At 40.2% G+C, this 15170-nt stretch overlaps 1 protein-coding gene across 1 annotated transcript in view; it reads right to left on the minus strand.

The window, feature by feature from the left end:
- Window positions 1–15170, minus strand: part of MDN1 (midasin AAA ATPase 1) — a 1255339-nt gene that overhangs the window by 415061 nt on the left and 825108 nt on the right. The window contains 1 exon segment of the mRNA XM_053710546.1: window positions 7736–7856. Coding sequence (XP_053566521.1) covers window positions 7736–7856 — 121 coding nt within the window.

The following is a 15170-nucleotide window of genomic DNA, read 5'->3' on the forward strand; positions in this document are numbered from 1 at the left end:
CAGAAGTTTTAAAAGACCTTTTAAGTTTACTAGAAGGGGGAATAACAGACATAGCCTTCTTAATAGATTTAGAAACAAAATCTCTTATGTTAACAGGAACACTCTGAGCATTAGATGTTGATGGAACCACAACAGGTAATGTAACATTACTAAAGGAAATATTATCTGCATTAACAAGTTTGTCATGACATTCATTACAAACAACAGCTGGAGGAACAGATACCACAAGTTTACAACAGATACACTTAACATTGGTAGATCCAGCACCAGGCAGCGGTTTTCCAGAAGTATCTTCTGACTCAGTGTCAATCTGGGACATCTTGCAATATGTAATAGAAAAAACAACATATAAAGCAAAATTGATCAAATTCCTTAAATGACAGTTTCAGGAATGGGAAAAAATGCCAGTGAACAAGCTTCTAGCAACCAGAAGCAATAAATAATGAGACTTAAATAATGTGGAGACAAAAGTGACGCCCATATTTTTTAGCGCCAAAAAAGACACCCACATTATTTGGTGCCTAAATGCTTTTGGCGCCAAAAATGATGCCACATCCGGAACGCCGACACTTTTGGAGCAAAAAAACGTCAAAAATGACGCAACTTCCGGCGACACGTATGACAAGTCTGCGCCAAGAATGACGCAATAAAATGAAGCATTTTCAGCCCCCGCGAGCCTAACAGCCCACAGGAAAAAAAACAGAATTTATGCTTACCTGATAAATTACTTTCTCCAACGGTGTGTCCGGTCCACGGCGTCATCCTTACTTGTGGGATATTCTCCTCCCCAACAGGAAATGGCAAAGAGCCCAGCAAAGCTGGCCATATAGTCCCTCCTAGGCTCCGCCTACCCCAGTCATTCGACCGACGGACAGGAGGAAATATATATAGGAGAAACCATATGGTAACGTGGTGACTGTAGTTAGAGAAAATAATTCATCAGACCCGATTAAAAAACCAGGGCGGGCCGTGGACCGGACACACCGTTGGAGAAAGTAATTTATCAGGTAAGCATAAATTCTGTTTTCTCCAACATAGGTGTGTCCGGTCCACGGCGTCATCCTTACTTGTGGGAACCAATACCAAAGCTTTAGGACACGGATGAAGGGAGGGAGCAAATCAGGTCACCCAAACGGAAGGCACCACGGCTTGCAAAACCTTTCTCCCAAAAATAGCCTCCGAAGAAGCAAAAGTATATAATTTAAAAAATTTGGTCAACAGGAACCTCATTCTTGAAGGCCCATGTGGAAGCCACAGCCCTAGTGGAGTGAGCTGTGATACTTTCAGGAGGCTGCCGTCCGGCAGTCTCAAAAGCCAATCTGATGATGCTTTTAAACCAAAAGGAAAGAGAGGTAGAAGTTGCTTTTTTACCTCTCCTTTAACCAGAATAAACAACAAACAAAGAAGATGTTTGTATAAAATCTTCAGTAGCCTCTAAATAGAATTTTAGAGCACGGACAACGTCCAAATTGTGTAACAAACGTTCCTTCTATGAAACTGGATTCGGACACAAAGAAGGTACAACTATCTCCTGGTTAATATTTTTGTTGGAAACAACCTTCGGAAGAAAACCAGGCTCAGTACGTAAAACCACCTTATCTGCATGGACCAGATAGGGCGGAGAACACTGCAGAGCAGATAACTCAGAAACTCTTCTAGCGGAAGAAATTGCAACCTAAAACAAAACTTTCCAAGATAATAACTTAATATCTACGGAATGTAAGTGTTCAAACGGAACCCCTTGAAGAACTGAAAGAACTAGATTAAGACTCCAGGGAAGAGTCAAAGGTCTGTAAACAGGTTTGATTCTAACCAGAGCCTGAACAAACGCTTAAACGTCTGGCACAGCTGCCAGCCTTTTGTGAAGTAAAACAGATAAAGCAGAGATCTGTCCCTTCAGAGAACTCGCAGAAAATCCTTTCTCCAAACCTTCTTGTAGAAAGGAAAGAATCTTAGGAATTTTTATCTTGTTCCATGGGAATCCTTTAGATTCACACCAACAGATATATTTTTTCCATATATTATGGTAAATTTTTCTAGTTACAGGCTTTCTAGCCTGAATAAGAGTATCTATTACAGAATCTGAAAACCCACGCTTTGATAAAATCAAGCGTTCAAACTCCAAGCAGTCAGTTGGAGGAAAACCAGATTCGGATGTTCGAATGGACCCTGAATAAGAAGGTCCTGTCTCAAAAGGTAGCTTCCATGGTGGAGCCGATGACACATTCACCAGGTCTGCATACCAAGTCCTGCGTGGCCACACAGGAACTATCAAGATCACCGAAGCCCTCTCCAGATTGATCCTGGCTACCAGCCTGGGAATGAGAGGAAACGGTGGGAATACATAAGCTAGGTTGAAGATCCAAGGTGCTACTATTGTATCCAATAGAGTCGCCTTGGGATCCCTGGATTTGGACCCGTAACAAGGGACCATGAAGTTCTGACGAGAGGCCATCAGAACCATGTCTGGAATGCCCCATAATTGAGTTATTTGGGCAAAGATTTCCAGATGGAGTTCCCACTCCCCCGGATGCTCCTCCATCGCCAGGGAACTCCTTGTTACCCCCTGATGGTTGATATATGTAACAGTCGTCATGATGTCTGATTGAAACCTTATGAATTTGGCCTTTGCTAGTCGAGGCCAAGCCTTGAGAGCATTGAATATCGCTCTCAGTTCCATTATGTTTATCGGGAGAAGAGAGTCTTCCCGAAACCATAGACCCTGAGCTTTCAGGGGTTCCCAGACCGCGCCCCAGCCCACCAGACTGGCGTCGGTCGTGACAATGACCTACTCTGGTCTGCGGAAGCTCATTCCCTGTGACAGGTTGTCCAGGGTCAGCCACCAACGGAGTGAATCTCTGGTTATTTGATCTACTTGTATCGTCGGAGACAAGTCTGTATAATCCCCATTCCACTGTCTGAGCATGCACAGGTGTAATGGTCTTAGATGAATTCGTGCAAAAGGAACTATGTCCATTGCCGCAACCATCAAACCTATTACTTCCATGGACTGCGCTATGGAAGGAAGAAGAACAGAATGAAGTACCTGACAAGAGCTTAGAAGTTTTGATTTTCTGGCCTCTGTCAGAAAAACCTTCATTTCTAAGGAAACTATTATTGTTCCCAAGAAGGGAACTCTTGTTGACGGGGACAGAGAACTTTTTTCTATGTTCACTTTCCACCTGTGAGATCTGAGAAAGGCTAGGACAATGTCCGTATGAGCCCTTGCTTTTGACAGAGACGACACTTGAATCAGGATGTCGTCCAAGTAAGGTACTACTGCAATGCCCCTTGGTCTTAGCACCGCTAGAAGGGACCCTAGTACCCTTGTGAAAATCCTTGGAGCAGTGGCTAATCCGAATGGAAGTGCCACAAACTGGTAATGCTTGTCCAGAAAGGCGAACCTTAGGAACCGAAAATGTTCCTTGTGGATAGGAATACGTAGGTACGCATCCTTTAAGTCCACCGTGGTCATGAATTGACCTTCCTGGATGGTAGGAAGGATCGTTCGAATGGTTTCCATTTTGAACGATGAAACCCTTAGAAACTTGTTTAGAATCTTGAGATCTAAAATAGGTCTGAATGTTCCCTCTTTTTTGGGAATTATGAACAGGTTGGAGTAAAAACCCATCCCTTGTTCTCCTAATGGAACAGGATGAATCACTCCCATGCTTAACAGGTCTTCTACACAGTGTAAGAATGCCTGTTCGAAGATAATTGAGACCCGTGGAACCTTCCCCTTGGGGGTAGTTCCCTGAATTCCAGGAGATAACCTTGAGAAACTTTTTTTAGCGCCCAAGGATCCTGAACATCTCTTGCCCCAGCCTGAGCAAAGAGAGAAAGTCTGCCCCCCACCAGATCCTTCCCAGATCGGGGGCCAACACTTCATGCTGTTTTGGTAGCAGTGGCAGGTGACTTGGCCTGCTTACCCTTGTTGCATCGGCCTCCAGGCTGGCTTGGTTTGAGAAGTATTACCCTCTTGCTTAGAGGGTGTAGAATTTGAGGCTGGTCCGTTTCTGCGAAAGGGACGAAAATTTGGCTTATTTTTAGCCTTAAAAGACCTATCCAGAGGAAGGGCGTGGCCCTTTCCCCCAGTGATGTCTGAAATAATCTCTTTCAAGTCAGGGCCAAACAGTGTTTTACCCTTGAAAGGGATGTTAAGCAAAAGCGCTCTGCGCGCCACGATAGCAAACCCTGAATTATTCGCCGCTAATCTAGCTAATTGCAAAGCGGCATCTAAAATAAAAGAGTTAGCCAATTTAAGAGCTTGAACTCTGTCCAAAACCTCCGCGTACGAAGATTCTTTATTGAGCGCCTTTTCTAGTTCTTCGAACCAGAAACACGCAGCTGTAGTGACAGGAACAATGCATGAAATTGGTTGTAGAAGGTAACCTTGCTGAACAAACATCTTTTTAAGCAAACCCTCTAACCTTTAATCCATAGGATCTTGAAAGCACAACTATCTTCTATAGGAATAGAAGTGCGTTTGTTTAGAGTAGAAACCGCCCCCTCGACCTTGGGGACTGTATGCTATAAGTCCTTTCTGGGGTCGACTATAGGAAATAATTTCTTAAATATAGGGGGAGGACAAAAGGTATGCCGGGCCTTTCCCACTCCTTATTTACTATGTCCGCCACCCGCTTGGGTATAGGAAAAACATCGGGGGGCACCGGAACCTCTAGGAACTTGTCCATCTTACCTAATTTCTCTGGAATTACCAAATTGTCACAATCATCCAGAGTAGATAATACCTCCTTAAGTAGTGCGTGGAGATGTTGTAATTTAAATTTAAAAGTTACAATATCAGGTTCTGCTTGTTGAGAAATTTTCCCTGAATCTGAAATTTCTCCCTCAGACAAAACCTCCCTCCTGGCCCCTTCAGATAGGTGTGAGGGTATGTCAGAACAGATATCATCAGCGTCCTTTTGCTCTTCAGTGTTTAAAACAGAGCAATCACGCTTTCTCTGATAAGTAGGCATTTTGGAAAAAATGCATGCAATAGAATTATCCATTACAGCCATTAATTGTTGTATGGTAATAAGTATTGGCGCACTAGATGTACTAGGGGCCTCTTGTGTGGGCAAAACTGGTGTAGACACAGAAGGGGATGATGCAGTACCATGCTTACTCCCCTCATTAGAGGAATCATCTTGGGCAATATATCTATGGCATTATAATCCCTACTTTGTTTGGACATTATGACACAAATATATCACATATATTTAAATGGGGAGACACATTGGCTTTCATACATATAGAACATCGTTATCTGATGGTTCAGACATGTTAAACAGGCTTAAACTTGTCAACAAAGCACAAAAAACGTTTTACAATAAAACCGTTACTGTCCCTTTAAATTTTAAACTGAACACACTTTATTACTGAATATGTGAAACAGTATGAAGGAATTGTTCAAAATTCACCAAAATTTCACCACAGTAACTTAAAGCCTTAAAAGTATTGCACACCAAATTTGAACCCTTAAAATAACGGAACCGGAGCCGTTTTTACATTTAACCCCTATACAGTCCCAGGTATCTGCTTTGCTGAGACCCAACCAAGCCCAGAGGGGAATACGATACCAAATGATGCCTTCTATAAGCTTTTTCAGTGGTTCTTAGCTCCTCACACATGCATCTGCATGCCATGCTTTCCAAAAACAACTGCGCATTAAAGGCGCGAAAATGAGGCTCTGTCTATGACTAGAAAAGGCCCCCAGTGAAAAAGGTGTCCAATACAGTGCCTGCCGTTTTTATTAAAACAATCCCCAAGATTTAACAACTATTAAAAGTAATAATCTGCCAAATATACTTAGTAAAGTAATCGTTTTAGCCCAGAAAAATGTCTACCAGTTTTTTAAGCCCTAATGAAGCCCTTTATTCTTTAACTTAAACTAAGAAAATGGCTTACCGGTTCCCATAGGGAAAATGACAGCTTCCAGCATTACCGAGTCTTGTTAGAAATGTGTCATACCTCAAGCAGCAAAGTCTGCCCACTGTTTCCCCCAACTGAAGTTACTTCATCTCAACAGTCCTGTGTGGAAACAGCTATCGATTTTAGTAACGGTTGCTAAAATCATTTTCCTCTTACAAACAGAAATCTTCATCTCTTTTCTGTTTCAGAGTAAATAGTACATACCAGCACTATTTTAAAATAACAAACTCTTGATTGAAGAACAAAAACTACATTTAAACACCAAAAAACTCTAAGCCATCTCCGTGGAGATGTTGCCTGTGCAACGGCAAAGAGAATGACTGGGGTAGGCGGAGCCTAGGAGGGACTATATGGCCAGCTTTGCTGGGCTCTTTGCCATTTCCTGTTGGGGAGGAGAATATCCCACAAGTAAGGATGACGCCGTGGACCGGACACACCTATGTTGGAGAAAGTCAAATTTTAAGGTAAGAAAAAAATTGATTTATTCAAATGCATTATCCCAAATATGAAACTGACTGTCTGAAATAAGGAACGTTGAACATCCTGAGTCAAGGCAAATAAATGTTTGAATACATATATTTAGAACTTTATACAAAAGTGCCCAACCATAGCTTAGAGTGTCACAGAAAATAAGACTTACTTACCCCAGGACACTCATCTACATGTAGTAGAAAGCCAAACCAGTACTGAAACGAGAATCAGTAGAGGTAATGGTATATATAAGAGTATATCGTCGATCTGAAAAGGGAGGTAAGAGATGAATCTCTACGACCGATAACAGAGAACCTATGAAATAGACCCCGTAGAAGGAGATCATTGAATTCAAATAGGCAATACTCTCCTCACATCCCTCTGTCATTCACTGCACGCTGAGAGGAAAACCGGGCTCCAACCTGCTGCGGAACACATATCAACGTAGAATCTAGCACAAACTTACTTCACCACCTCCATAGGAGGCAAAGTTTGTAAAACTGATTTGTGGGTGTGGTGAGGGGTGTATTTATAGGCATTTTGAGGTTTGGGAAACTTTGCCCCTCCTGGTAGGAATGTATATCCTATACGACACTAGCTCATGGACTCTTGCTAATTACATGAAAGAAATATAAGATAACGGCAACGTATGTGATTATGTTCAGTACAATACATATTTGCACATATTACTGTAGACTACTTAAGTATGTGCCTGAGGTGTACAGCTGCCTAAAGGTCTTTGGAAAAACACCTGCATATAGGATGTTATCAGTCAAACCGTTGTTGAAAAGCAGTGATGAAAGCTCAGGAGTGTGCACATGTCTGCAGCACTATATGGCAGCAGTTTCACAACAATGTTATACATTAGCAAGAGCACTAGATAGAGCTATTTCCTGTAATCTACTACTTCAGGCATGTCCACGCACCCTAGGTATCTTCAACAAAAAATAACATGAGAACAAAACAAAAGTAAATAGGAAACTTTTTAAATTGGATTCTATATCTGAATAATGAAAGAAAAATGTTGTTTCATGTCCCTTTAAGCCATTCATGTTACTCTCCACTGAGATTAGTTACTTACTTAAGAGTGAGTTTAATGTGACTGGAGAAATCAAAAACACTATTTGTGAACCCCACACATTAACATTGTTCTAGATAGCACCATAATCACTTGTCACAGAGTTGCTTTGTGACTGTCATTTTTAAGACGGTTTATTGGTGTAATTGATCAGAATTTGTGGTCTGAGGTCCAGATAAATTTGATTTACATTTTTAAAGACTTTATAAGCTGTGAATAAAAAACATTTAAGTTTATGCAATTGTGCAGTACCTTGTAAGGCAGTGGTCTTCCCAATGTATTCTGAAGGAGCTTGACATTATCAGGAGCCCCAGATGAGGATGATAGACACTCACTAATGTGCATGGACACAGACTGAACCTCTTGGAAAAGCCTGAAGTAGAGAGAGATTTCATATAGTTAGGAGGGATAGTAAACACCAAAAAATGTATTGTTTAAAAGATAAATAATCCCTTTATTTACCATTCCCCAGTTTTGCAAAACCATCACTGTTATAGAAATATACTTTTTACCTCTGTAATTACCTTGTATCTAAGCTTTTGCTGACTGCCTCCTTATCTTAGATCTTTTGACAGACTTGAAATTCAGGCAATTAGTGCTGACTCTTAAACAACTCAATGTGCACAAGCACAATGTTATCTATATGAAACACATGAACTAACGCCCTCTAGCTATGAAAAAACATAATTTATGTAAGAACTTACCTGATAAATTAATTTCTTTCATATTAGCAAGAGTCCATGAGCTAGTGACGTATGGGATATACATTCCTACCAGGAGGGGCAAAGTCTCCCAAACCTCAAAATGCCTATTAATACACCCCTCATCACACCCACAATTCAGTTTAACGAATAGCCAAGAAGTGGGGTGATAAGAAGGAGCGAAAGCATCAAATAAGGAATTGGAATAATTGTGCTTTATACAAAAAATCATAACCACCACAAAAAGGGGTGGGCCTCATGGACTCTTGCTAATATGAAAGAAATTAATTTATCAGGTAAGTTCTTACATAAATTATGTTTTCTTTCATGTAATTAGCAAGAGTCCATGAGCTAGTGACATATGGGATAATAAATACCCAAGATGTGGAACTTCCACGCAAGAGTCACTAGAGAGGGAGGGATAAAATAAAGATAGCCAATTCCGCTGATAAATAATCCACAACCCAAAACAAAAGTTTTAATCTTAATAATGAAAAAAACTGAAATTATAAGCAGAAGAATAAAACTGAAACAGCTGCCTGAAGTACTTTTCTACCAAAAACTGCTTCAGAAGAGGAAAAGACATCAAAATGGTAGAATTTAGTAAAAGTATGCAAAGAAGACCAAGTTGCTGCTTTGCAAATCTGAACAACAGAAGCTTCATTCCTAAACGCCCAGGAAGTAGAAACTGACCTAGTAGAATGAGCTGTAATCCTTTGAGGCGGAGTTTTACCCGACTCAACATAAGCATGATGAATCAAAGACTTCAACCAAGACGCCAAAGAAATGGCGGAGGCCTTCTGACCTTTCCTGGAACCAGAAAAGATAACAAATAGACTAGAGGTCTTTCTAAAATCTTTAGTAGCTTCAACATAATATTTTAAAGCTCTCAATACATCCAAAGAATTTCTCCAGAGAATTCTTAGGATTAGGACATAAAGAAGGAACAACAATTTCTCTACTAATGTTGTTAGAATTCACAACCTTACGTAAAAATTTAAATAAAGTCCGCAACACCGCCTTATCCTGATGAAAAATCAGAAAAGGAGATTCACAAGAAAGAGCAGATAACTCAGAAACTCTTCTAGCAGAAGAGATGGCCAAAAGGAAAAGAACTTTCCAAGAAAGTAATTTAATATCCAGAGAATGCATAGGTTCAAATGGAGGGGATTGTAAAGTCCTCAGAACCAAATTAAGACTCCAAGGAGGAGAAATTGACTTAATGACAGGTTTTATACGAGCCAAAGCCTGTACAAAACAATGAATATCAGGAAGATTAGCAATCTTTCTATGAAAAAGAACAGAAAGAGCAGAAATTTGTCCTTTCAAGGAACTTGCAGACAAACCTTTATCCAAACCATCCTGAAGAAACTGTAAAATTTTAGGAATTCTAAAAGAATGCCAGGAGAATTTATGAGAAGAACACCAAGAAATGTAAGTCTTCCAGTCTCGATAATAAATCTTCCTAGACACAGATTTACGAGCCTGTAACATAGTATTAATTACTGAGTCAGAGAAACCTCTATGACTAAGAATCAAGCGTTCAATCTCCATACCTTCAAATTTAATGATTTGAGATCCCGATGGAAAAAAGGGCCTTGAGATAGAAGGTCTGGTCTTAACGGAAGAGTCCAAGGTTGGGAAGTAGCCATCCGAACAAGATCCGCATACCAAAACCTGTGAGGCCATGCTGGAGCCACCAGCAGTACAAACGAACGTTCCTTTAGAATTTTGGAAATCACTCTTGGAAGAAGAACTAGAGGCGGAAAGATATAAGCAGGATGATAATTCCAGGGAAGCGACAACACGTCCACTGCCTCCGCATGAGGATCCCTGGATCTGGACAGATACCTGGGAAGTTTCTTGTTTAGATGAGAAGCCATCAGATCTATTTCTGGAAATCCCCAGATTTGAACAATCTGAAGAAATACCTCTGGGTGAAGAGACCATTTGCCCGGATGTAACGTCTGGCGACTGAGATAATCCGCTTCCCAATTGTCTACACCTGGGATGTGAACCGCAGAAATTAGACAGGAGCTGGATTCCGCCCATACAAGTATCCGAGATACTCCTTTCATAGCCTGAGGACTGTGAGTCCCCCCTTGATGATTGACATATGCCACGGTTGTGACATTGTCCGTCTGAAAACAAATGAACGATTCTCTCTTCAGAAGAGGCCAGAACTGAAGAGCTCTGAAAATCGCATGGAGTTCCAAAATATTGATTGGTAATCTTTCCTCCTGAGATTCCCAAACCCCCTGCGCTGTCAGAGATCCCCATACAGCTCCCCAACCTGTTAGACTCGCATCTGTTGAGATCACAGTCCAGGTTGGAAGAACAAAAGAAGCCCCTTGGACTAAACGATGGTGATCTGTCCACCACGTCAGAGAGTGTCGTAAATTCGGATTTAAGGATATCAATTGTGATATCTTTGTATAATCCCTGCACCACTGGTTCAGCATACAAAGCTGAAGAGGTCGCATGTGAAAACGAGCAAAGGGGATTGCGTCCGATGCAGCAGTCATGAGACCTAGAATTTCCATGCATAAAGCTACCGAAGGGAATGATTGAGACGGAAGGTTTCGACAAGCTGAAACCAATTTCAGACGTCTCTTTTCTGTTAGAGACAAGGTCATGAACACTGAATCTATTTAAAAACCTAAAAAGGTTATTCTTGTCTGAGGAATCAATTAACTGTATTCTGTAGAATGTGAAGACTGAGCAAGTACCAAGATATCGTCCAAATAAGGAAATACCGCAATACCCTGTTCTCTGATTACAGATAGAAGGGCACCGAGAACCTTTGAAAAGATCCTTGGAGCTGTCGCTAGGCCAAACGGCAGGGCCACAAACTGGTAATGCTTGTCTAGAAAAGAGAATCTCAGAAACTGAAAATGATCTGGATGAATCGGAATATGAAGATATGCATCCTGTAAATCTATTGTAGACATATAATGCCCTTGCTGAACAAAAGGCAGAATAGTCCTTATAGTTACCATTTTGAATGTTGGTATCCTTACATAACGATTCAATATTTTTAGATCCAGAACTGGTCTGAAGGAATTCTCCTTCTTTGGTACAATGAATAGATTTGAGTAAAACCCCAGACCCTGTTCCAAAACTGGAACTGGCACAATTACTCCAGCCAATTCTAGATCTGAAACACATTTCAGAAATGCCTGAGCCTTCACTGGGTTTATTGGAATGCGAGAGAGAAAAAAATCTTCTCGCAGGCGGCCTTACCTTGAAACCTATTCTGTAACCTTGTGAAACAATGTTCTGAATCCAAAGACTGTGAATCGAATTGATCCAAATATCTTTGAATAATCGTAACCTGCCCCCTACCAGCTGAGCTGGAATGAGGGCCGCACCTTCATGTGGATTTGGGAGCTGGCTTTGGCTTTCTAAAAGGCTTGGATTTATTCCAGACTGGAGATGGTTTCCAAACAGAAACCGTTCCTTTAGGGGAAGGGTCAGGCTTCTGTTCCTTATTCTGACGAAAGGAACGAAAACAATTAGCAGCCCTATATTTACCTTTAGATTTTTTGTCCTGAGGCAAAAAAGTTCCTTTCCCCCCAGTAACAGTTGAAATAATAGAATCCAACTGAGAACCAAATAATTTATTACCTTGGAAAGAAAGAGAAAGCAGAGTTGGACTTAGAAGACATATCTGCATTCCAAGTTTTAAGCCATAAAGCTCTTCTAGCTAAAATAGCTAAAGACATATACCTGACATCAACTCTAATGATATCAAAGATGGCATCACAGACAAAGTTATTAGCATGTTGAAGAAGTTTAACAATGCTATGAGTATTATGATCTGACACTTGTTGCGCTAAAGCCTCCAACCAAAAAGTTGAAGCTGCTGCAACATCAGCCAAAGATATAGCAGGTCTAAGTAAATTACCTGAACATAAATAAGCTTTTCTTAAAAAAGATTCAATTTTCCTATCTAAAGGATCTTTAAACGAAGTGCTATCTGCCGTAGGAATAGTAGTATGTTTAGCAAGGGTAGAGATAGCCCCATCAACTTTAGGGATTTTGTCCCAAAACTCTAATCTGTCAGATGGCACAGGGTACAATTTCTTAAACCTTTGAGAAGGAGTAAATGAAGTACCCAGATTATTCCATTCCCTAGAAATTACTTCAGAAATAGCATCAGGGACAGGAAAAACTTCTGGAATAACTATAGGAGGTTTAAAAACCGAATTTAAACGCTTAGTAGATTTAATATCAAGAGGAATAGATTCCTCCATCTCCAATGCGAATAAAACTTCTTTAAGTAAAGAGCGAATAAATTCCATTTTAAATAAATATGAAGATTTATCAGTGTCAATATCTGAGACAGAATCCTCTGAACCAGAAAAATCCTCATCAGAAATAGACAAATCAGAATGATGACGGTCATTTAAAAATTCATCAGAAAAATGAGAAGTTTTAAAAGACCTTTTACGTTTACTGGAAGGAGGAATAACAGACATAGCCTTCCTAATAGATTTAGAAACAAATTCTTTTATATTAACAGGAACATCCTGAGTATTAGATGTTGAGGGAACAGCAACAGGTAATGGAATATTACTAATGGAAATACTATCTGCATTAGCAAGTTTATCATGACATTCATCACAAACTACAGCCGGAGGAACAGTTACCACAAGTTTACAACAAATGCACTTAACTTTGGTAGAACCAGGATCAGGCAGCGACTTTCCAGAAGTAGATTCTGATCCAGGGTCAATTTGAGACATCTTGCAATATTTAAAAGAAAAAACAACATATAAAGTAAAACTTATCAAAATTCCTTAAATGACAGTTTCAGGAATGGGAAAAAATGCCAATGAACAAGCCTCTAGCAACCAGAAGCAATGAAAAATGAGACTGAAATAATGTGAAAAAAACATAATTTATGTAAGAACTTACCTGATAAATTCATTTCTTTCATATTAGCAAGAGTCCATGAGCTAGTGACGTATGGGATATACATTCCTACCAGGAGGGGCAAAGTTTCCCAAACCTTAAAATGCCTATAAATACACCCCTCACCACACCCACAATTCAGTTTAACGAATAGCCAAGAAGTGGGGTGATAAGAAAAAAGTGCGAAAGCATATAAAATAAGGAATTGGAATAATTGTGCTTTATACAAAAAAATCATAACCACCACAAAAAAGGGCGGGCCTCATGGACTCTTGCTAATATGAAAGAAATGAATTTATCAGGTAAGTTCTTACATAAATTATGTTTTCTTTCATGTAATTAGCAAGAGTCCATGAGCTAGTGACGTATGGGATAATGACTACCCAAGATGTGGATCTTTCCACACAAGAGTCACTAGAGAGGGAGGGATAAAATAAAGACAGCCAATTCCTGCTGAAAATAATCCACACCCAAAATAAAGTTTAATGAAAAACATAAGCAGAAGATTCAAACTGAAACCGCTGCCTGAAGTACTTTTCTACCAAAAACTGCTTCAGAAGAAGAAAATACAACAAAATGGTAGAATTTGGTAAAAGTATGCAAAGAGGACCAAGTTGCCGCTTTGCAAATCTGATCAACCGAAGCTTCATTCCTAAACGCCCAGGAAGTAGAAACTGACCTAGTAGAATGAGCTATAATCCTATGAGGCGGAGTCTTACCCGACTCAACATAGGCAAGATGAATTAAAGATTTCAACCAAGATGCCAAAGAAATGGCAGAAGTTTTCTGGCCTTTCTAAAACCGGAAAAGATAACAAATAAACTAGAAGTCTTTCGGAAAGACTTAGTAGCTTCAACATAATATTTCAAAGCTCTAATAACATCCAAAGAATGCAACGATTTCTCCTTAGAATTCTTAGGATTAGGACATAACGAAGGAACCACAATGTCTCTACTAATGTTGGAATTCACAACTTAGGTAAAAATTCAAAAGAAGTTCGCAACACCGCCTTATCCTGATGAAAAATCAGAAAAGGAGACTCACAAGAAAGAGAAGATAATTCAGAAACTCTTCTGGCAGAAGAGATGGCCAAAAGGAACAAAACTTTCCAAGAAAGTAATTTAATATCCAATGAATGCATAGGTTCAAATGGAGGAGCTTGAAGAGCCCCCAGAACCAAATTCAAACTCCAAGGAGGAGAAATTGACTTAATGACAGGCTTTATACGAACCAAAGCTTGTACAAAACAATGAATATCAGGAAGAATAGCAATCTTTCTGTGAAAAAGAACAGAAAGAGCAGAGATTTGACCTTTCAAGGAACTTGCGGACAAACCCTTATCTAAACCATCCTGAAGAAACTGTAATATTCTCGGTATTCTAAAAGAATGCCAAGAAAAAAGATGAGAAAGACACCAAGAAACATAAGTCTTCCAGACTCTATAATATATCTCTCTGGATACAGATTTACGAGCCTGTAACATAGTATTAATCACAGAGTCAGAGAAACCTCTTTGACCAAGAATCAAGCGTTCAATCTCCATACCTTTAAATTAAAGGATTTCAGATCCTGATGGAAAAAAGGACCTTGAGACAAAAGGTCTGGTCTTAACGGAAGAGTCCACGGTTGGCAAGAGGCCATCCGGACAAGATCCGCATACCAAAACCTGTGAGGCCATGCCGGAGCTACCAGCAGAACAAACGAGCATTCCTTCAGAATCTTGGAGATTACTCTTGGAAGAAGAACTAGAGGCGGAAAGATATAGGCAGGATGATACTACCAAGGAAGTGATAATGCATCCACTGCCTCCGCCTGAGGATCCCGGGATCTGGACAGATACCTGGGAAGTTTCTTGTTTAGATGAGAAGCCATCAGATCTATTTCTGGAAGTTCCCACATTTGAACAATCTGAAGAAATACCTCTGGGTGAAGAGACCATTCGCCCGGATGCAACGTTTGGCGACTGAGATAATCCGCTTTCCAATTGTCCATACCTGGGATATGAACCGCAGAGATTAGACAGGAGCTGGATTCCGCCCAAACCAAAATTTGAGATACTTCTTTCATAG

Source organism: Bombina bombina, chromosome 4 (genome assembly GCF_027579735.1).
Source record: "Bombina bombina isolate aBomBom1 chromosome 4, aBomBom1.pri, whole genome shotgun sequence".
Lineage (NCBI taxonomy): Eukaryota > Metazoa > Chordata > Amphibia > Anura > Bombinatoridae > Bombina > Bombina bombina.